Source organism: Peromyscus leucopus, chromosome 6 (genome assembly GCF_004664715.2).
Source record: "Peromyscus leucopus breed LL Stock chromosome 6, UCI_PerLeu_2.1, whole genome shotgun sequence".
Classification (NCBI taxonomy): domain Eukaryota; kingdom Metazoa; phylum Chordata; class Mammalia; order Rodentia; family Cricetidae; genus Peromyscus; species Peromyscus leucopus.
The window spans coordinates 132,234,642-132,258,328 of NC_051068.1; the positions used below are offsets into that span (position 1 = coordinate 132,234,642).

The 23,687-nt window shown below is 46.5% G+C and overlaps 1 protein-coding gene across 2 annotated transcripts in view; it reads left to right on the plus strand.

Moving 5' to 3' along the window:
- Positions 1–23,380, plus strand: part of LOC114700454 (choline transporter-like protein 3) — a 65,623-nt gene extending 42,243 nt beyond the window's left edge. For both annotated transcript variants that reach the window (XM_028880078.2, XM_028880079.2), the window contains exons 11-13: positions 18,264–18,401; positions 21,655–21,891; positions 22,963–23,380. In XM_028880078.2, the coding sequence (XP_028735911.2) occupies positions 18,264–18,401; positions 21,655–21,891; positions 22,963–23,067 (480 nt within the window). In that variant the 3' untranslated portion in view covers positions 23,068–23,380. The remainder of the gene's footprint in view (positions 1–18,263; positions 18,402–21,654; positions 21,892–22,962) is intronic.
- Positions 23,381–23,687: the final 307 nt, after the last annotated feature.

A 23,687-nucleotide genomic window follows, 5' to 3' on the forward strand; every position in this document is an offset into this window, starting at 1 on the left:
TCTCCAGCTTCCAGGCCAGGAGACAGAGTCTTGGAGGAGGCTCATGGTCAGTGTCAGAACCAGGACCCCCACAAACTCAGTCCATTTGCCCCCCACAACCAAGCCCTACCAGCCACAAACTCAGAACTACCACTAGGCCTGTCCCCAGCAGTTTTCAGATCCAGACAGGCTAGCTTACTTGACAGGGGAAGACTTGCTTATGGCAGACTTGGAAAGGACAAGAAGTACATAGAGGCCGCCAGAAGCCATGACTATGACTCCTGTGGTTTCAGGCCAGAGAAGCCTTGGCTGGGTGGTCTGACTCCCCTCCTCTCCTTAGGCAAGTCAGTGGTCCCGACTTCTGGTCCTGAAGGCTGGTTTGTGTCAGTGTGGCTGGCAAGGAAGTCTGGAGCCTCCTGCTCCCTACCAACACCTTTGAGGGACCCAACTGAAGTCTTTCTTCCCAAGGGACCCTGATGCTAACCAACCAGAAAACCTACCTTCTGTGTTTCTCACTGTCCTCACCCAGTTCCTCATGATAACGCCTCCCCACCCATGTGCAGGGCATCTGCCCCAGCTCTGATGGTGACTTTAGATCAGCACCCTTCGAAGTACAAAATCCACTGGTAGGCCTGCAGCACGCTAACAGACGCTTCTGCACTGATCTGAAGACATGCAGAATTTGTCTTTTCCAAACCTTAGAGGGAAATCACAAAATCCTATAGGTTTTTATTCTTGCACACGAGGATGGGCTTTTGACCAATCAGTCAAGTAGAACCTCCGGTTCTTAAAATGTGTTTTTTATGAACCCCAATAATTGTGTTACTCTGTTTCCTTAGACTTCATCTTCTCGAGTCTATTGTGACAGCTAACTATCTGGATGGTACCTGGCAACTGTCTGGCCACACCCACTCTAACAAAGCCACACCCCCTGATAGTGCCACTCCCTTTGGGATTATGGGTGCCAATTACATTCAGACTATCACTAGACCCTAGGTTGGCAGAGAGTTGGGATGGTGCAAACTGGGAAAAACACAACCAGTGTTGTTCAGTCACGGTTGTTCATTTAACGAACACACTTTGTCGAGTATTTGGTTCTAACTTACTTTTTTATTTTTATTTGTTGTCATTTTAAGCTTTGGCTTCCTTTTCCATTTTTTTTTTTTCCTTCCAGCAGAAGTGGAAATAGGTGTAGAAAGTGAGCTATGGGGTGATACCAATACCATTTGAAAACCACCAGTCTCCTGGGAGAATCTCCCAGAAAAGGTCAGCTCCTCCGTTGGGTGTCACAGCCGTTGGCCTCTGCGCCTTCCTTCTTTGTGTAACTCAAGCTGGCCACTCAACCCCAGGAGATTTACAGGTTGAAAGAGTTGGGTTAAATAACCCCCACATCCATAGAGAGCCTTCTGACCCTTGTTGGACTAGCCAGCTCAGAGCAGAGGCTTGTAGATGCCAGCCGGCTCCATCATGTGCCTGACAAATAAGTACGCTTGTGGCTCAGAAAGACAGAGAGCTGCCCGGGTTTCCATGAGAATGCCAGGAAGGTTCAGACAGTTTCATTCATTTGAGTGCAGAAAAAAAAAGCTTGCTGCTTCCTGGAGATCAGCTCATCTCCTATCGGCTCATCACCACCCACCTGCCTGCTAGTCATTTTTATTAGTGAACATAAAGTCCATCTGTCTTCCAAGGTTTTTTAGTCAACCTGACTTGTAAAATCTAAAGGCCTTCTGTCCCCAGGTCCTTGCAGTTAGCTCTGCCCTAGTGACGGCCTTTCTTTCCATCCATGAATAGCGTCAGTACTCCGTGACTTTTCCATGTCAGGTTTGGGTTCCTCACAAGCCAGGGGTGGCAGATCACCACTGAAACTTCTTTTCCTTCCTCAGAGCAGCGTGTGCATCTCAGGGGAGGGATGCAATGAACTGTGGGAAATCCCTTTAGCAAGACTCTGAGAATGATGGAAAGAGGCCTAAGAGAAAGTTCTTTTAGTCACCAAGGTGGCCCTAATAGTAACCCTGGTCATAGAGCACCCAGGCAGCCTCTCTATCTATAGCAGAGGTGGCCCTGCTTCCCTGCTAGCTGGCTCAGAGCTATCCCTGGGCAGCCAGCTGTTGCTGGAGCTCGAGAGATGCCTCCTGCTTGTGCATTTTAGAGGGAAGCGCGGATGTGTGACCATATCGACGGTTTGCATGAAGGCTCCTATATGAACGGTGATAATCCCTTTGCAGCTGTCTCCCAGCAAATGCTATTACCCCTGCTTTAGATAGAAAGGAATTAAGGCTCCTCTTTGTCAGAGGCCCCAGTCTGTCTGGAAGAAAACCAGCTGAATCCCCGTGCTTCCTGGTGTGTGTGTGGCTCAGGAGCTGCTGCTGGGTAAGAAGGGCTTTGTGTGCCTGCCCAGGCCCGGCTTACACCTGCTGTGAGCATACTGCAAGTGTCAGGGCTTCAGAGGGCGAGGCCCTAGTGGGCTCTTCGCTAAGTGGGCCCTGGTGCACCCTCAGGGAGCAGCAGCTGCCACCGTGGGCGAGACTCTGAGGTCCTTCCTGATTTGAGATTCCATTTTAAGGGGGAAACAATTGAAGTTTATTAAATGAAGGATTGCATCACTCTCAGGAAGGAAGGGGAGTGATGCCGGGGTATTGGGGGAAGCAGGCACCTCTGCGGGGAAGTAGTGACTGTATTCAGCACAAATGGCTTTGACTCCCACCCCCCACCCCAGGATGCTGCTGCCAGACACAAGGATGCCTGCTGTGTGCTCGGTGCTTACCAATGCTGTGCTGGGTACTCTTGTTTCACCTGCATTAACTACAGCCTCACCCACGAGCCCTTGAGAGGTGCACTGTTATTATCCTCTTCCAAACAGATGATAACACTTTGACGCTAAGACGTTAAGACAGAAGGAAAGGGAGCGTTGCCTCTTGAGGTTCAGAAGACACAAAAGGCCTTTCTTCTTCCTTCTTATCAAAGTTGAGAGCGTCAAGCCTGAAAATATCACCTCGAATACCAAATCGGCTGGCTGGTAAATGGATCCCAGAAACAGCTTGTTAATGGTTCCCCCTAAATCAGAAGGGCCAAGCCACCTTCTTGCAGGCCTTACTCACAGAATGGGGAGCTGCAGCTGAAAAAGTGGTAGTTTTGTGACAGCAAGACCCCACCACCACCACCACAAGAGAGCCAGGAGAGGACTGAGCAAGCTGCGCTCTGCTCCCCATTCCACACACACTAGCTCCTGACGTCTGCCTCCTCCCCATGGAGGAATGAGGTATGTTCTCCTAAAAGAGATTCTTGGCCATTTAACAACAAAAGCAGGATGACCTGGTTGACCTTGACCTTGACTCCAGGATGGAAACTTGGGTTTTCATCAGTCCTGGGGCACTCCTTCCGCAGGCTAGGTCCTCAGAACCTCAGCCTTTCAGACATCAGGAGAAACCTTCCCTTCATTATAGCAAAATCTGTAGGCCAGAGGACTTGTTACCCATCCAAGGGTACATGGTGAGCAGAGTTCTTTCATCCTCCTCCCTATCCTGTGTCTTCTCCTGCCTTCCACACTTCACTGGGAGGCTAAGGATAGGCAAGTGTGTCCCCACCAAAGAACTATATGCAGATTGTCCCCTTCACAGGGGCAACATGGAAGACAGACCTGTGCTCCAAAGGCAGAAGGGTAAGGAATGTTTGGGTCCTTGGAGGGCCAGGATCTCCCTGTAATAATGGGACCAGACTCTCAGCTTCCTGCTCTAAGACCCTCCTATCCCTCTTCTTCCCTTCTTCTAGAAGATAGCTGCCCCATCTACCAGTGTTCTCTCTTCCTTATCCCTTACCTCTCTTGGAATCTGCGTCCGTATTTCCATTCCCCCAGGACTGGGCTAGAACAAGAAGAATTCAGTTTAAGGCAGATAGTTCTGGATCTGAGTCATGTACTGTGGGACCTGAGATGGTTCCTTTCACCCCATTAGCCTCTGTTTCCTCACATATAAAGCAAAAGTCTCAATGGCTACCTCATGGACATGAGGGATGATTAAATAAGCTAACACACCAATATTTAAGTGTGCCGTCTTCCTCTACTTACGTGTTCTATACATGTTATTTGCTATAATGAAGGTAAGGTATCTCCCGAGGACCTAGTCCGTGGAAAGAATGCCCCCAGCGCACTAGTGAAAATCTAAGTTTGAATCCTGGAGTGGGGGGTCACCTGGATTCTCCTGGTTTTATTGCACAAGGGGGGGGGAGGGAGGGGAGGGTTTAATTACTTTCACTTACTGATTCACCAAATATTAGAAGTCTGTGCGCCTGGAGAAGTTGATGGTTAAAGTGCCCGTTTCCCGGGGTTAATTTAAGCACTTTTGCAAAGCTCTTAGTTCTGTGGCTGACATGTATAGATAAAACAGAAGGCATTAACATTGCCGTCACCAACCCATCACTGAGTGTGGGAGCTCCTGGTTGTATCCTGTAGCATTCCAAGATTGCTGAGTTCACGAGGTTATTCATCAAATCCTCTCTGTTGAGGGGTGTCAGTATCCATGGAGGGCTTCTCCTACAAATGGTTTTCTCTTCCCCAACCCCAGCCTCTACCACTGTATTCACGACTCATTGAGAGAGCAGAGCTGCTCAGAGGACCACTTTCGCTTCTCACATTCCTAAGCAGACTGATGTTTCCCCCAACTCCAGGGTCCAGCACTTATATCCACATCTGAGATCAGGATACAGGGTGTGACTGTGGCTGGAGACTGAGAGAATCGGCCCACCTGACCCAGTAGTTCTAGGAGGCAGACTTGTCTGACCCTGTCTCCTCTGCATCAAGCCTTAGTCACCGCATCAATTTCTGGTCACTCTCATTTTTTGTTTTTCAAGACAGAGCCTCACTATGTAGCCCTGGCTGTCCTGTAACTCGCTATGTAGACCTGGCTGGCCTTGAACTCACAGAGATCCACCTGCCTCTGCCTCCCGAGTGCTGGGATTAAAGGCGTGTGTCACTAGGAACTTTGGTGACATGGCCTAGCAAGGGTCAAGGGTAGCTAGGACTGTTTTCAGAAACACAAGCCTAAGAAGTCACCCTACTCAAGGGGCCATCAGTTCTTAATTATGACACACTCTGCACAATTCTGAGCTTCAAATAAAACACAAGGCCACCAATTTATGCTCTTACCTTCCCATCAAAACTTCTCTTAGATATGCTGGAAGTAGCAGATGGGACCACTTGGGTTTTTAATATGATATATCTATGAAAACTACCCCTGAAGTCAGCAAAACCCAGTTTCCTCATAAATAAGGAGATGCTGTGACAAACACCGTTTGAATGTGGGGGACCTGACAGCCAAAGAAGCAGATCTTCTCCTACATTCTTCCCCTCAGCAGCTTTGTGTCTGTGGTAGGTGCCCTGATTGTCTGCATCCGAAGATAGACTATCTTCTGTGTTCACAGGTAGGGAGGAGGGAGGGTGCTCAGGATGCAAGAAGGATGTTTGACAGTCCGACACTACCTCAAAAAATGTAAAAACTATAAATTATTGTTGATGTCTCCCAAACTTGTTTAGCATGGGAAATGGAATTAAACAATTAAATAGCTCCTACCACAAATCTAATCTTCCTTGTAATAGGGAGCAGGCTTCTTCATACCATCTGCCTTTGAGTCTTCTTCTGCAAAAATGCTACCATCAGGGGCTCCTTGAGACTCCTCCAAAGTTCTTACCTCCCTTCCTTCTCCCACCTTCTAAGCAAGGCATCAGCTGTGGGTAGGTTCCTCAGCTGTCCTTCCTCCGTTATCTCTGTCCTGGATATTGCAGGAAGTGCTTGGTCAGAGGCTAGAGAATGCACTCACAAGAAAAACAAATGAGAGGAGGTGCGAGGCAGCATGATTAGGAATACAAAAGTTTTGATTTGGCAGTCACTAATTCATGAGGGAATCCCACGAGGCTCTCACCTCCTGAGCTTCATATTTGAGTGATTTTCACATGATTTGTGAGTCAAATACCAAAACTCAGATGTGTGAGAATCACTGTATCGTGTCTCATAACCCAAGATCTTACATTGGGCTCCCATTTCATTGGATGGGCAGAAAAATGAATTGCTATTCTTGGGCTTTTAAGCAAGGTTTCAGGTGTTCCCAGGCATCAGCTGGCTCAGGCTGCTCTTAGGAAAACCAAGTTCTTGCCTTCATGGCTCTTTGAGCCCTCTCTAGGAAATGGGATTCTTTTCGAAAACCACGACATATGGTCTTATGTGCCTAGATGTATGAGAGGTAGATTACCACCGTCCTGGTCATCTAGAAGAACACAATTCTGCAACTTCTTCTTTCTTAGACAAATAGAGGCCCTAGAGGTGGTCATGGAAGGCCCTTAACATTTTCTTGCTCTGCTAAGATAAAAACAACCTAAACCTCTCATCAGAACCCACCAACCTCTGTCCCCCAGCCCAGTGAGGTTTTTCCTTCTGCAGGTGGAGAAAGACCAGAGCACACATCTGCTACTGTAAGACATTCAGACCATACTGGGAAACTCTTCCCTTCACTTTCCCCCATTGCAGGGAAGCGCTCAAATGGTTAAAAGCTGGGGGGGGGGGGAGAAATGCTAGTAAAAGTGGTAGATGGATTATCTTCTTGCCCTCACTCTGTGCTTAGCACCTGGGGGGGGGGGGGGCTAGAGCCTGAGTCCTGCAGGGAGGAGAGAAAGGAGGAAATCATGGGAATGAGAGCAGTTAACAGGCACGCGCCTGGCAGAGACCGTGGGCGGCCCTTCTGCTCAGGGACTCATCTCTCTAGACATTAGGAAACAAATTCTCTGAAAAGCAGGCGAGGGGATGGTGTCGGTAAATTTAGTTCCATTGGATTCCTTAGGTAGGTGGGGCGAGGGAGTTTCTAAAAGCTCTGACAGTTGGAGCCAGGCTTGGAGGACAGTTGTGGTTTCGCCCTCCCACCCTTTGCCTGTCACAGAATGCTTCGGCTGGCACAGGGCTGGAGTAAGCGCCGCATCAGTGAGGTTGCATTAGCTGAGGAATGAGACAGCTGTGCTAAATGACTTCATCGCGATGCGTCCCAGCGTGAGTGGAGACGTGGTCTTGGCGTGTTCGCCATGCCACACTTCTCACCATAAGAGGGACACCGAAAAAGTTTGGGGAGGTCCAAGGGACGAGAAGCTGCTGCTCTCATAAAGCGCCCTATTCTAGTCTGTATCTGGGAGCTTGACCAAAGCAGACCTTCCACACATGTCTATGGCCTAAAGGAGGACCATGAGGCCCATGTGGTCCTCACACGGCCCCGGGTCCCTGCTGAATTCAGGTAGCAAAGAATAGCTGGGAATCTGAAAGGGGGGGGGGGGAGTACTAGTTCAAAAGAGCTGCCCTTGTCTGGAACTGATGTTTTGAGAACAGTTTTCTGAGCAGATGTATCAATGGAAAGGGGAGGTTGACATGGGAAGACCAGTAGCCAGGCTTTGGACGTTCAGAAAGAAAACATCTGTCATACAAAAAGCCATCATAATTAAATGCTACAGTACTAGCATAAACAAATATGGTAGATAGCTATATAGACTTTTGCAGCAGAATAGAGAGGCTAGAAATAAATTGTCTCATAGATGGCTAGAGACACCAAATTATATCATAGAGAGAGGACAATCTTTCCAACAGATGTTCTTGAGAAAACTGGGCATCTACATGCAGAAGACTCTCACTGTGTGACATTCAAAAACCAACTCATAATGAATTTTAACCTGAAAGACCTAAAACTATAAATCCCCAGGCTGGAGAGATGGCTCAGTGGTTAAGAGCACTGGCTTCTCTTCGAGAGAACCTGGATTTGATTCCTAGAACCTACATCCCAGCTCATAACTACCTGCAACCCCAGATGGAGATCCTTTCCTGGCCTCTTTGAACAGTGCACACATGTAAAGCACTAACATGCAGGACAAATACCCATACACATTCAATAACTGAAGTAGATTAAAATGTTTTAAAAACTGTAAAATGTTCTTCTTTCTGAAAGAAAACACAGGAAGGGAGCAGAAGGCATTGGATATGGCACCAGTTGTCTATATGTGACCACAATATATACATATCTGCCTTAAACTCAAGAACTGACTGCACACCATAGGCAACAATCTGCAAAGTGATCCACAGAGGAAAAGGCCCATCTTGAAGGGGAAAAAATGACCACAAGTCACATGTAACAAAGGATTAACATCACCAATGTATAAAGAACTTCAGCTCAACTACAATGAACCAAAGAATTTAATTTTTTTTAAATGGGCAAAGGATTTGAAAAGACATATGTCCAAAGAATCTACAGAAATAGTCAATAAATGCACAATAATATACTCAGCACCACGAATCATTAGGGAAACGTAAATCAAAGCCATGAGATGTCACCTCATGCCTATGAGGTAGTTGACTCTTAATAGATCAAACAATTAAGAGTGTCACCAAGGATGCGAAGTTGGAGCCTGTGTATACTATTGGAATATAAAATCATGGGAAACAACATGAAGTTTCCTCAAAAACATTAAAAACAGAATTATCATACAATCCAGCACCCCTACTTCTGGAATCCATCCAAAGGAATCCAAAGCAGAATCTCAAAGAGCTGTGTACACAACCATGCTCATCCCAGCATTACTCATAATAGCCAATGGCAGAGGAAAACAACATATTCGTGCATGGATGAATAGAAAAGGGGAATGATTATATACCTACAGAGGAATATTGTAAAGCCTTTAGAAGAAAAGAAACACAGTCAAATGCTACAGCAAGGATGAACTTTGAGATTATACTAAATTAAATCATAGCAGGCCTTTGGCTGTACTGCCCGCTTCCAAATAACAACACTGAGACTTATTAATTATGAAAACTCGGCCTTAGCTTAGGCTTGTTTCTTTTTCTTTTCTTTTCTTTTTGTTTTTTGTTTTGTTTTGTTTTGTTTGTTTTTTGAAACAGGGTTTCTCTGTGTAGCTTTGGAGCCTGTCCTGGAACTCTCTGTAGTTGGCTGGCCTCAAACTCACAGAGCTCCAGCTTAGACTTGTTTCTAACTAGCTCTTATAACTTAACCAGTTTCTATTAATCTACGTGCTGCCGTGTGGCTCGTGGTTTTTACCTCTCCTCCTGTGTGTCCTGCTTCCTCTGGCACCTCTCCCCCACCTAGATTCATCTCCTCTTCTCTCTCTGCCTGGAAGTCCCATCTAACCTCTTCCTGCCTGGCTACTGGACATTCAGCTCTTCAGTAAACCAATCAGAAGGCCCCTTGGCAAAGACACATCTTCACTGTGTACAAAAAGATTATTCCACAGCACTAAGTAATCCATTTCAAAAGGACGAATGTCATATCTTTCCGTCTGTGTTAGTCAGCCCTTATCACTGTGACAAAATCCCAGAGAGAAGCAACTTAAAGGTTTTCTTTTGGCTCATGGTCTTCAGTCCATGCTAACTTGGCTCCTTTCCTTCTGGGTCCAAGCATGGTGAGGCAGAACATCATGGCGGGGAGTATATGAAAGTGTCACACTTTATGGTGGACGGAACACAGAGAGAAAAAAAAAAGTGCTTAAGGACAATATAAGCACTTCCAAGACATGCACCCACCTCCTAGTACAACGTTTAGCCATGAACCCATCCGTTTCATGGACATTGAGTGTCTGCTGTAAAACGAAATGGTTCTAGAGATCTGTGCACAACCATTTATATGTACTGCTTACCTGATATCCCAAAACTGTTTGAGATGATAAACTTACTGTCATATGTTTTTACTACAATAAAAAGAAGGGGAGAGATATGCTATTATATATTTTTAGCCAATCTATTTTTCTTCTAAGAGTTTTTCCTGCAAGATTTGCCAAGCCATGGTACAGAGCAGAACCAGGGTTCTAACTGTTGGCCCTTGTCCCTCAACCTAGCAGGTCAGCTGGTACTTTGCCAGCTCCTTGTCAATCAGCAGTGTGCTTCCAGGTGGGTAGACACCCGACTTGAGACTATGTCCCCCTAACATATAGTATCCAGGAATACACACCATCCCCACTTCTATCTGCCTCTCGCTGGCCCTGTTTCCTCAGTGCTCAGCTCCAAATTGGAGATGCTTGGTGTTAAATAAAGAACCAACTGTCTAACATCTGTGAACACCATGATGTTCGTGGAGCTTTTATAGTATAACAGTCCCAGGGTAAACATCGCTTTTTTCATATTTATTTTTTTTTTGAGAGTCTCATACACGAGTACTGTCTTTACATCAGGGCTAAACATTTTGCACACTGCATCAAGGTTTAACCTCTTAAGGACTCTCTGAGTGTCAGGTAGCTGTCGGCCACACTGTACAAATGAAGAAACTGAGGCCCAGAGAGAGGCTAAGGAGCTTCCCTGGGATGACATTGACAGCGGTACTATGGAGGTCATCGGTAACACTGCCACAAGCCATGGCATCACCGGCTTAGTGGCCCTGGCCGAGTTTCTCGTCAGGGATGAGGGTGAGGAGGAGGAGACTGACGGTTCCAGTCACCAGGAGCAAGCCCATCTATTCCGTGTTTCTAACGAAGTCTGAAGGCAGCAGCCAGACCAGCCCTTACCGTTTTACACATCCACGGTTTAATTTGTCCGTAACAAAAGACCAGGCCCCCTTCTGACTTGCTCATTTCCTCCACTGACTACGCACAGGTCAAAAGAGATCGGTGGCTGCCATCATTCTGTACAGGGGGAGGTAACAGTCTCCGCAGCACTGACTCCTGGACCCGCCTAGTCACCCAGAGCCACACAGTTGCATTGCAGGGCACAGAGCTCTCCTACATCAGCCGAGGGTCAAGTTGAGCACGATGCGCTTGTCTGGCTGGGCGTCTGCTGGATCTGAGAGAAGATGGGTACTCTCTCACAGAGCATGTGCTGTCTGCTCTCTGATTGTGCTCCGTGTCGGCCATCTCTCCCTGGCCACCGCCTACCGAGAATGCTTTATTCTCAGTAGAATTTGAAGATTTTCCTGGAGGACATCTGAAGGTGCCCTGAAATTTATGTCAGCACACTTATGTGTTTACTTGTTTATTATTTACTTGGTGAGCTACACACACGCCACGGCACAAGTGTAGAGGTCAGAGGACTCCCCTCGGAGAGTTGGCTCTCTTCTTCCCTGTGTGGGTCCCAGGAATCGAACTCAGGTTGTCAAGCCTGGTGGGAAGTGCTTTTACCCATTGAGCCATCCATTGAGCCTTTTAATCCTAACACTCTACTAAAGAAATAAGCATGCCAACCAACCAAATTCAGGTTTAGTATGAAGGACGATTATGTGGAAGATGATCTTTGCCAAAAACCTCTTCATTTATCTAGTCAACAATCTGTGTTCCCTAAGTTTAAAACACAACGCTGAGAAAAGTGAGCCCTTTAACCCTTGTGGCAGTTTCCATGGGGCTGAACAGATAGCTCAGTGGTTACGAGCACTGGCTGCTCTTCCAAAGGACCTGGGTTCAAACACCAGCACCCTCACGGGGACTCACAACGGTCTGTGACTCCAGTTCCAGGGAATCTAATGCCTTCCTCTGAACTCCTAAAATGAATAAATCTACAAATATTTTTTAAAAGCAACAATTTTCATGCTGGTTTAATTCATGTGTGTTGAAGGTGTGTATACACTTGTGTGCATAATATGTGAGGCCAGAAGACGACGTTCTGTGTCATCCCCTCAGTCACTGTCCACCTTCGTTTGAGACAGGGTCTCCCTGGCTTAGAACTCACCAGGTAGGCAAGGCTGGCCAGCCAGCGAGTCCCAGGGAGCCTCCCGGCTCTGCCTTCCCAGGGCTGTGACCAAAAGCAAGTGCCACTGACCTGTTTGTTTGTTTGCTTGCTTTGTTTTGTGAGACAAGGTCTCACTATATAACCCTGACTGGCCCTGAACTCACCATGTAGACCAGGCATGCTTTGAACTCACAGAGATCTGCCTGCCTCCGCCTCTAGAGTGCTGGGATTGAAGGCATGAGTGGCTAGGTAGGTCTGGCCCATTTTGCTTGTTTGGATTTCCAGCATGGGTTCTATGGATCTGACTTAGGTCTTTCTTCGTGCCCCCAGGACAGGCACCTGACCCGCTGAGCTGTCTTTCTAGGCCCAGTTTTTCATGATTTTTTTTTTGTTGTTGTTGTTTTGTTTTCCAGACAGGGTTTCTCTGTGTAGCTTTGGAGCCTTTCCTAGAACTCACTCTGTAGACCAGGCTGGCCTCGAACTCACAGAGATCCTCCTGGCCCTGCCTCCTAAGTGCTGGGATTAAAGGCATGTGTCACTACCACCTGGCTCATGATTATTTTTAGAAAGGGTTTTAGGGCCAGTGAGACCGCTTAGTGGGTAAAACTGCGTGTTACCGAAGCCTTCTCACCCAAGTTCCAAGCCAGGAACTCACAGAGGAGAGAACTGACTCCCACACGCTGTCCTTGAACCTCCACACACACGCCATAGGACTTGTTCACACACACACACACACACACACATACTAATGACAAATAAAATTTAAATAAGTTAAAATAAATAGAAAAGGGGTTTTAGGAAGCGAGTCCTTGTATGTGAAAGTATGATTTGTGACAAATTCAAATATTCCTTCAGTGTGGGTTGGCTGTCACTTTCTTTACTTGACAACATGTATACTTTCATGGAAACACCTTGTCGAATACAGTTCTGTTGCCCCTGGGCTGGTCTGTCCGTCTGTCTGTCCTTTCAGCTATGTATATTTGCCAAGGGCTGTGGGGAGGGAAGGAAGCGTCCTTCCCAGGGGCTACTTGAGACTGATGGGTGGTTTCCTTTCTTCTTGCCTCTGAGCTGCTTGATTTTTTTTTATGATGAGCTGGGACAGAATCAGACCATCCTAAAAATTAAGCCTAAAAGCAAACCAAGTTCAGAAAAGCAAACAACGCTGCATTGCCTTGCTTCTGGCTTTCTTGGCAGGAGTAGCTAACTCTCAGCCACCACTCCCCAGCCCCCCCCCCCCCCCCCCCCATCCTCACGGCAGGCTTCCCCATTCACGGTCTCTTTGGTAGTGGTCTGCAGCCTGGTAAACAGTGAATTCCTGAAGCGGCCAGTAAATGCCAGGCTGGAGTGTGTTTGCCGGGTGCCTTGACTTCCTCCCCATGTGTTTGTGATAAAATCAGAGATGAAACTGGCTTGGGCTAGTTCCTGCAAGTTTTCCTCGGGGCCCCTGAAGGCCGCCTGGGCTTCCCTGAGTTCTGAGGGAAGTGATGGTGTATTAGTTACTCGAGTTTGTTTTAGGAGTTCTGGCTTTATTTTGAGTGAATAAAATCAGAACTCAGTTAGGAAAGCCATTCCAGAAATAAAGCTAGCTATTCATGGCAGGGCTTTGGGGCGAATCCCTTCCCTTCTCTGTGGAGGAAAATTCTATTTACTTTTTGAAGAGTCAACAGCAGCTCAAAGTCACCATTTCAGTTTGGGTGGAGGACAGACCGGTGTTCTCAGGGGACAGAGGACTAAGGGCCAGGCTGTGAAAGCTTCAGTTTTGATTTTAGGAGGGGGAGGGGACCCTGTCTATGTGTTAATATTCTTGGAGAATTTTCAAAATGAAGAGGTGATCTAGCCTTTTTGTTACCTAAAAGCACAGTGATTTGACTTTTCTATTAAATGGGGATAATAGTGCCTGCAGTGATTATTTGACTGAGTTAAGGTCAAGTAATGTGATCAGGGTTCCTGGTCCGTGTGTGTGTGTGTGTGTGTGTGTGTGTGTGTGTGTGTGTGTGTGTGTATGTGTATGTGTATGTATGTGTATGTGATATGTGTGTGGGGGTGCAAGCATAGATATATATTCATGGAGGCCTGAGAAGGCCATCCGGTGTCCTGCTTTATCACGCTCCATCATGTTCCCATGGGACAGGGAGGGTCTCTTACTGAACCTGGAGCTGTCTGGGAGCCAGCAAGGCCCGGGGACCCTCCTGTCTCTGCCCCTTCCCACACTAGGATTGCAGAAGTGTGTGACCAGCCTCAGCTTTCCTTTCTTCAAAGATTTGTTTATGTGTAGGAATGTTTGCCTGCATACACGTATGTTTGGTGCCTGCAGAGGCCCGAAGAGAGCATCAGACTCCTGGAACTGGAGTTAGAGGTTTGTGGGTTGCCATGCATGTGTCAGGAACCAAAGCCAGGTCATATGTAAGAGCAGCGAGTGCTCCGAACCACTGAGCCATCTTTCCAGGCTTCACTCAGCTTTTAATTTGATTTAATTTAAAATTTAATTAAAATTTTAATTTGAGCTGAGGTCCTCACGCGGGCATAGCTGAACCCGCTGAACACTCTCCAAACAAACATGGTAGTCTTTAACACAGAACTTTAAAGCCAGCAGATGTCTCTTTACAAAGCCCCAAATGGGGTTCCTTAGAAGAGGCAAGACCTTGCAGAGATCACTCTGCAGGCTTTAGGAAGCAATCCTTTTCAGAACCCAATTCTTCACAATTGTCCTGCCATATTCACGATGGGAGATCTCACGAGAACCCCACACTGCTGCTTTGAAAGGCAACGCACACCTCAAAGTAAATATTTTCCTGCAGATGGGTCCGGCGAGTCGGAGGTCCTCTCCATGCAGGAGGGATGTAACATCGGTCTCCTTCGTGTGACTTGGCGTGCCATCTAGACTTTCTGTGCTTGGGTACTCTCTGCTATCTTACTGTCTTGGGGCTAGGATTAAATGAGTCAGTATGTTCCAGAGAGAGCCTAGAATGTGGTACACTTGGTGTACTGAATGGATATTTGTGACCGTACCTACTTTCACGTAGAAGTTGCACACACACCTACCTACAGACGAAAACATTTGAAGGCCACAGATAAGAGATAAGAAGCTCTCTTCAGGTTTGTGCCAAGCTGTTTGGGGACAAACCACTAGGACATCTGCCGGCGTCAGGGTGTTCAGGAGTCGGCGTCTGAGAGGAGTCACAGTTCCTAGTGCTGGCATTTGTGGCCAGGGGAGAGTTTCTTGGCTTTGGGCCAGGCTTTGGTTCATCACTGCCACTGGGCCAGTGTGCTTGGTGGATGTGTGGTCACACCACATTGACCCTAAGTGCAGCAGTGCCCTGTGGGCATTATGATTTGTCTGGGAATGTCTTGCAAACTTCTGATATGATGGTTTTCAGCCACAATTCATGCCTCCTTCTTCCCACAGCCTTTGTTATTTCCTAGAAAACGTAAAATTAAACTCTCTCTAATCTTCTCTCATTTTACCTGCTTCTACTTTTTCGTTCTAAGGTACCTCATAGAAAGTAATATCTTTTTTAAAATTTATTTATTTTTATTTTATATGTATTAGTGTTTTGCCATGAGTGTCAGGTCCCCTGAAACTGGAGTTACAGACAGTTGTGAGCTGCCATGTGGGTGCTGCGAATTGAACTTTTGGAAGAATAGTCAGTGTTCTTAACCACTGAGCCATCTCTCCAGCCCCCAGAAAGTAAAATCTTAAACCCTTTGGCCTGAGCTAGAGAGGAAGCTACGCAGTTGGTAGAGTGCTTGCCTGAACAGCAGATGCTGTAAATCCCTGCAGGAGACAGGAGACCAGAAGTTCAAAGCCATTCTATTTATAAAGTAAGTTCGAGAACAGGTCCATGAGAGCCTATTTCACAAAAAGGAATAAAAGCAGCTCACCCTGTGGATTTTATGTCGTCATCCACTTAAAGCGATTTAACCATTACCCTCTCTTTCCCTTGCTGAAAGGTTAGCCATGGTGTGTGTGTGTGTGTGTGGGGGGGGGTCCTCCCCTAATCACTCATGATCGACATGATGTCCCTCATCATAAGCCATCCTCTCCACACACCATCAAGCTCTGTCGCTGCCTTAGCACACAGCCCCGAAGCGGTCAGCTCAGGCATGATCACACACTGTGGACGGCCTGGTGGAGTCCATCCTCCGGATGCCCGCTAAGGAAACCGCCTCTACTCAGCATGAGTGTGGGCCACTAGTGCTGAAACAGCAGAATGCTTAGTCTGCACCCTGTGTCTAGGGCGATGCTACCCTCTTCCATTCATTCAGTCCATTATTAATCTAGGCCTTGATGTGGCACTCAGGGTTGACTCTTGTGGTAAAATACAGTACTGTAGTCACTTCAGCAAGGCATATATAATTTCCCCGTCAATGTGGCTTTAATGTTGTCTTTCAGTGGGCCATGAGACATTAAAGATAAGTGGTTATGAGCCCCCTCGAAATTTGCGGGGTTGACGCAAGCATGAAAATGTACCGTTTACCCTTTAATCATCTTAGCCAGGGAAGACAGTCTATTTTTGTTGCTTATGAGTGATGGATAGCACTAAACTGACTGTGAGGGAGTAGGGGGGGGGCTCCCTCAGAAAACAAAACTACGCTTCCCCATATGAGTCCGTATGTCCACTAGGAATCAGTTTAGAAAGGGAACGCGCTGGGCTAACACCTGAATGGAGAGAGGAATCAAAGATGGAGACCATGGTAACCACACTGAGCACTGGGACGTGGTTGGAGACATGTGGCTGGCCACTCCCGGATCCTTGTGATTGAAGCCTGAGGATGAAGACAACACAGGTCCTTCCTATGGCTCCGAGAGCGTGAGGAGCTGATCCGTGCTCCCAGGGGTAAATGATGCCACCTTTGGAGAGCTCTAGTGACATGCATGAGAGTGACCAGGCTTCATGCACGTGTCATTGCCAGATGCTGGGCTCAACAGCAATGTGTCTTCAATCCTCCCAACAGTTGGTGCTCTGCCCCCCTTTACTGAGAAGAAAAGGGAGCTCAAGAGAGGCTGGTCACTGGCCCATGCCCAGTATCTCCTCTTCTCACTGAAAGATCTGAGCCCAGAGACAGTTGGACTACGGGGCTTGTGCCTCCCGTAACCACCATGCTTTTGAATTGAGTTTTGGCCTAATGAAAACTGGTGAATGTAAAATCCAGACAGTTGGAATATAAAGAAAGGATGCTTTGTCTTACTGACTCATCAGGGGGCTTTGGGAAAATGCCCTTCCTCTTGGTTTCCAGTCTACAAAAGAATGAGTCCGGGCTGGGGGTACGGTTCAGCTGGTAGAGTGCTGGCCCAGCATACAAGAAGGCCTGAAGTCAGTTCCCAGGACCACACAAACTGAGTGTGAGTCTCCGAGCCTAAAACCAGCATTTGAGAAGATACAAGAGGCTCAGAAGGTCCAGGCTGTCCTTAATGATATCATAAGTTTGAGGCCAGTCTGTGATAGGTGAGCCTGTCTCAAACCAAAACAATTTACCATTCTACACACACACACACACACACACACACACACACACACACACACACACACACTTACTTTGACTTAATAATCTCGTTTTTTGGAAGTTTAGCTTTAAGAAATCTAAAATCAGGAAATTAAGGTGTTCACTATGTATTTATAACAGCAAAATATTTTAAATAGCCAGTAGATCCATCTCACTTCTTGGCCTCTTGGCTAAGTTCAGGTGTGCCTTCCTGCATGTATATATACACATCCCCAGAGAACTGACAGTTACGGGAAATGAAAATTTAAGATGCCATGTAACAACATAAAATGCTTACATAGAGGCAAAAGTCAAATACATAATCTTTTACAATGTACTTTTTTTTCAATTGTTTTTCTACTCTGCCTCTTCCTCTTTCATACCATCCTGACCTGTGTTCCGTTTCCTCCGAGCGCCTTCAGCATGCTGCTTTCCTGACTGCGGCTTTCCCCAGAGTAAAAAGTTCTGTAGGTTATGCATATTCCTGGGTCTGTCTTGTTCCTGGGAGCCGGCTTCTGTCAGGGCAAGTGTTCACAGGGTTCCACCATCCCCTGGGGGATGACTTTGCTCTGCTCTTGCCCAGATTCCAGATAGTTTAACGACCTTCAACACATAGTAGAGTGTCTTTCAAGCACTTTTCTGCATGGTTGGTCGATTTTGAACTGTGAATCCTAATTTGTACAGGAAACTCAGTTCTCTAGCAAGAACCAACACTATCTCTCAGGCCTAAGGGATCCTGATTCCTGAAGCCCTCACTAATTCCGTACCAGCTGCACCCTGGTGTTTGGCTCACAGGTCACGAGGGGCTGCTCTCTTTCTGGTCCTCAAACCCCCTTTCCTGCCCTCCAATGCTGCTGTGTATTAAAAAATAACTTATGCTTACTCACTGTTTCCACATTTGTGGTGGGACCTTTAAGCTGCCATGTCGATGAGAGATAATTTTCCATTTACCACAACAGTATGCAAATATATTTGAATATAATCAGAAACTGAAAGAGACTTTGAACTTATTTGTTTCGGGTGGAGATGCTCTGTTTACAGCTACAGATTGTATACGGTCCTTCTGTTGTCTTGAAATGGCAGCATATTTATGTTCATAACTACTGCCTCTTGTTCTAGAATGCGTACACCGCAACTGCCATTAATGGGACGGATTTTTGTACATCAGCGAAAGACGCACACAAAATCATGTCCAAGAATTCCAGTCATCTCACGTCTGTTAACTGCTTTGGAAACTTCGTCATTTTCCTGGGAAAGGTGAGATGTCTTGACTAAATAACAGAACCTGGAATTCAACAAATTAGACAACATGGAGGCTGGCTTGAGAGGGAACTCGTGTTTGTTGCTCTGAGGGAGCTGACATGCTTCATTATCTCATTCATTCCTCAACCCTGTGAGGCTGCCTGTTCTGCCGGAGATCTAAGGTTTCATGTTTCCAGGGTCCCACAGCGTGTACAGACACTCTTTTAATCTTAGTTTATCTTTCTCACCTCTGGCCAATCCCACCATTTTGATCCCTGGTTTTGTCTATCTAAAATGAAAACGCTACTGACCTCAGAAATCAGGAAGTTTTGTAGATTGGTTTTTGTCTTAAAGCGTAGAAGTAGCGTTGATTTGATTAATTGGTACATTATTTAAGGGCAGTAAGTCTATATAATGGAATCTGAAACCCGCACATGGTAGTGGTGAATGCCTTTAAACCCAGCACTCAGATGCAGAGGCAGGCAGATCTCTAAGTTTGAGGCCAGCCTGGTCTACAGAGTGAATTCCAGAACAGCCAGGGCCACATAGCCAGAACTTGTCTAAAGAAAAGGAATCGGAGCAATCTGAGTGAAGTCAGCTCAGTTGTATTCTGATGTCACTTGACTATCTTTTTAAATGTCTTGTGTGGTGAAGAGGCTCCTTAGAGCTCCAGTGTCCTGTGGTGTAAAGGACAGAGCCCATAACTTGGACACTCTGAACTTCAGGGTCTTGTGATACAGGTCTACAACCCTCCAGCTACTCAGGAGGCTGAGCCAGGAAGCTCTCAAGGCCAAGGCTAGCCTGGGCTATAGAGTGAGCTCAAGGCTAGACTGGACAACTTAGTGAGACCTAATTTTTTTATCTCCAAGATAAAGAGTTAAAAATGGGCTGGGTATGATGTAGGTCAGTGGGAGAACACTAGTGTTGAATTGTGGGAGGCCCTTGGGGTCAAGACCCAGTACTGTAACCAAATCAAAACAAATAATAACCTGTGCCTCTCCTGGGTGGTAGGGATAACAACTGGAATGTTGATGAACGGGATGATATGCCAGCCTGGTGGGTCATGTCTCAAGTTCTCTCTGCCATGCCACATGCTGTACCTCTCTTTCCATGTACTTTTCAATCTTCTGGGCCTCATTCTGCATAGCTCAGTTTGTCTGATGCCACTTCCTCTTAAGGAGCTGTCTGTCTGTCTGTCTACCTACCCACCCACCCACCATCCATCCATCATCCATCCGTCCTATGTACGGATCTGTGTTTATGGGCATCATGTGCACACAGGGGTGGACAGACGGTCTCAGCGCCCCTGGAACTGGAGTTACAGTTTGTGAGCAGCCTGATTTGGCCACAGGGATCAGAACCCATGTCCTCTGCAGAAGCAGCATGCACCCCAAACTGCTGAGCCATCTCTCTAGCACCCCTACTTCCACTTAGATGCCGTTCCGATTCTTGACGCTGATCCTTCCCACCATGTCTTCCGTATTCAAAGCTATGCACTCCGTCTTCAAAACCATTCCTCCCTCCCTGATAGGAATTCCAGTTTTCAGCAACGCCCACAAGTGGACAAGGTCCTGGTCACCGACTGTGACATGGGCAATGAAAACATGGGGACTGTGCCCCATTAGGATTCTATGCTTCTGGGCTTCTGGTGTGCTATTTGGTGCATGGCCGTCATAGCTAGCTCCCAGCAGGTTAAGACATGCTTGGATCTCACGGGTGTGTGCTAATCACACATACATTCAAGGCTCACCTGGGCCCCAGAGATGTTTCCTGTGACAATAGTCACAGAAGCACAATATAATTATGCCTTTCAGAACAGCCAAGTAAGGTACAGTTGCGTGCAATTTGGTGATACTGTCACCCGAGTCAGATTATGGGTGACAGATGCATTTTCTAATTCCAAAAATATTTTTGGTTCAGTTTCATAATTCTTAATGCACTTAGATTTTTCACTTTAAATATAAAATATAAATTCATTTTCTTAAGATTTCCCATAAGAAGCATACCATGCCTAATGAGCTTTCAAAAATATGGGATAATTAGTGACTTTAGGCTTCTGAAGGAAATAGCATTCTGAATTCCATATTTATCTTTGCTGGCATCCAGGGGTAATGGAGGCCCCCAGGTGGATTCTGTCACATCTTTTAAAAAACTGAGTATACCATAGCCTATAAGTGTGTCCCTGGAAATATAATAATTACATGTCACAAAAGCCTGGGAGAATCCAATTATCTTGCACACTAACAGTGGAAAGCCTTTTCACTTTAGTGCCTGGAGGGTAAAACCAATCACTTAGGAAATTAATAATTCACCTCTTCAGTTGCTCGCAATATAAAAATGGGGTTAAAGTCAGGAGGCGCACTCCTTTAATCCCCGAAGTCAGGAGGCAAAAGCAGGGGGATCTCTGTGTTCGAGGCCAGCCTGGTCTACAGTGAGTTCCAGGACAGCCAGCGCTACACAGAGAAACCCTGTCTTGAAAAGCAAACAAACAAAAATGGGGTTTAAAGAAAAAAAGAAGTGGGCATGGTGGCACACATCTTCAATCCCAGAACCCAGGAGGCAGAGGCAGGTGATCTCTGAGTTCAAGGCCAGCCTGGTTTACAAAGTGAGTTCCAGGACAGCCAGGGCTACAGAGAAACCCTGTCTCAAAACCACCAAAAGATAAAGCAAAAGTTTTGAAGGGGCTGAGAGCCAATTGGTAAAGCGTCTGTGTAAGCGTGAGGACCACCACCCATTAAAGATGGGCGTGGCGTTACATGTCTAACTTTAGTGCTGCGAGGTGGGGTGGGTGGAGATGGGGGGAATCTCTGGAAGCCAAATGGATGAGCTCCAGGTTCAATGAGACCCTAACTCAAAAACTACAGTGGAGAGCAACAGAGGAAGGCACACACAGGCACACACATTATCACACACACCCCACACGTACACACGCATCCTCAAGTGAGGATCCTGATGATTTTGCCATACCGTGGTGAGAAAGAAGAAAAAGGTTTGTGCATTACATTTCCATGAAGGCAAAGGCAAACACAGATAAAAAGTTCAGGTCTGTCTTCTCACCCACTGGGCTTTTGTTTCTTCCGTCGGTTTTCCTTCTACTTCAGCCTGTCCCATTATCTTTAGACACACACATACACAACAGTATTACTTGTAGTTGGGGGCGGGGGAAATAAAACCCTCGGTAAAATAGCTGACTGACCGTATTCATAAAGGTTTTCTTTCAGCGAGCCCCCTCCATTCATAAAGGTTTTCAACGCCCCCCGCCCCCCAGGTACTGGTGGTGTGCTTCACTGTTTTCGGAGGACTCATGGCGTTTAACTACCACCGCGCACTCCAGGTGTGGGCCATCCCCCTGCTCCTAGTCGCCTTTTTTGCCTACCTAGTGGCTCACAGTTTCTTGTCTGTGTTTGAAACTGTGCTGGACATACTTTTCCTGTGCTTCGCTGTGGATCTGGAAACAAATGATGGATCGTCAGAGAAACCGTACTTCATGCACCCTGAATTTTTGGTAAGCACACATTTCATCTCCTGTTGTAATCTTCTTCCTCCTCACGACCTCCCGAAGCGCTGACCACTCACAGGCTGAGAGGCAACACAGGAGTCTCATTTCAGGTCCATCGGGCTCCGTGAGTTTCTGCTTCCACCTGGCCCAAAATTCTAGAGGGGAATGGGAGCTCAGCTCTCTGAGGCTGAACCACTTCCTTACAGAGATCCCCTCTCCAAAGAGAAGTGAGAACAGAATGGGGCATGTAGGCTCTTCCTTCCACAGGACTCCAGTGGACACAGTAGTAGCTTGGTTTAACTTCAGCACTATCAGCTTGATCTTGCCTCCTGGAGAGTCTGGGAGTTGGAACAATTGTTTATGGGAAGCATTTTGCATTTCCAAGCACCATTCATTCCCAGGAAGCTTTGGGTAGGGTGCATTGCCCTGTAGACTGCCCACCTTTTGTACCAATACTGACGCTGTGTCTGCAGCCCTCCCTCGGTCCGGCCCTTGCTAACTGGACACACCCTCTGCAATGCCCCATGCAGCTTGTATCTGGAGCTAGCAGGCAGTGGTTTCCAACAGCTTTTTGCAACACAATGAATTGCTGTCATTTGTCTTATCCTCTTCAGACAGAAGACATTTCAACAACTGAGCTCTTTGGCTGCCGGGGGTCAAATGATATTTTAGTAATCTTCTTTCATTTTGTTGCCATAAACAGGAAGGTTTAAGTGCCTTAGGCCTTAAACAACATTCAAAGCACTGTCAGTTCAGCAGGTACTGGATTTCAGCACTTCTATGAATGTATGAATATTAATATGTACCCTCCATTCACAGAAACATAATGATACAATTACCTGTCTTTACGTACTCTGATGGTTGCATTAAAGCTAATTTGGTCTACCCTTCTTATAAGTTTCCAGTTAAAAGCCTACTTTGAAATCTATCCCACTATGCACACAAATATTTTCAAAACACTTGGGAAGCTTTTAAAGCTCAGTTTCCTAAAACTCTAGGGCCATGAGTAAACAAATGGCTACCCAAGGAGCTTCCTGTCACCGGTGTCCGCCATTCTATCATTCTTTTGTTTTTCAGAGTTTTGTGAAACGGGCCAACAGCTTTAACAATGCACCGTCTCAAGGATGCAAGGACTCTTTACCAAACGAGGAGGGGACAGAACTTCGGCCCATTGTGAAATAGGGGCCCAGAGGCTTTTGCACTGGGAGAACCTGTGCGTGTTTTGATCACGCTGTGATACTGAAACAATGTCTACAGCTGTTTTCACAGGAACTAGAGCAAGAAAAATAATGTTAAAACTATGTTTGTACGCATCACTTTAAAGGGCACAATATATCTGGGCACAGTGACATGCATCTATAATCCCAACAATTAGGAGGCTTAAGTACAAAGACCACCAGTATAAGGCCAGCCTGTGCTACCCGGGAGTTTAAAGCCAACTGAATGCTATGTAGAGACCTTATCTCAACATAAATAAACAAAAATAAAAAAATAAGAACGGCTCACTGGATAAAGGCAACTGCTGCCCAGCTTGAAGACCTGAATTGATCCCACCAGCCCCACGTGATAGAAGGAAAGAACCACTTCCCACAAGTTGTCCTCAGACCTCCACATGTGCTGTGGCACGCACACGCGCGCGCGCGCGCGCGCACACACACACACACACACACACACACACTAAATATAAGTAAATAAATAACGTACTATGTAAAAACTCACCTGAGTGTGTGAAGTCATAACCAGTTTATCTTTTGAGGAGGATTTTATTAGCAGAAATCTCTAGAATACTGCTCTTACATAGG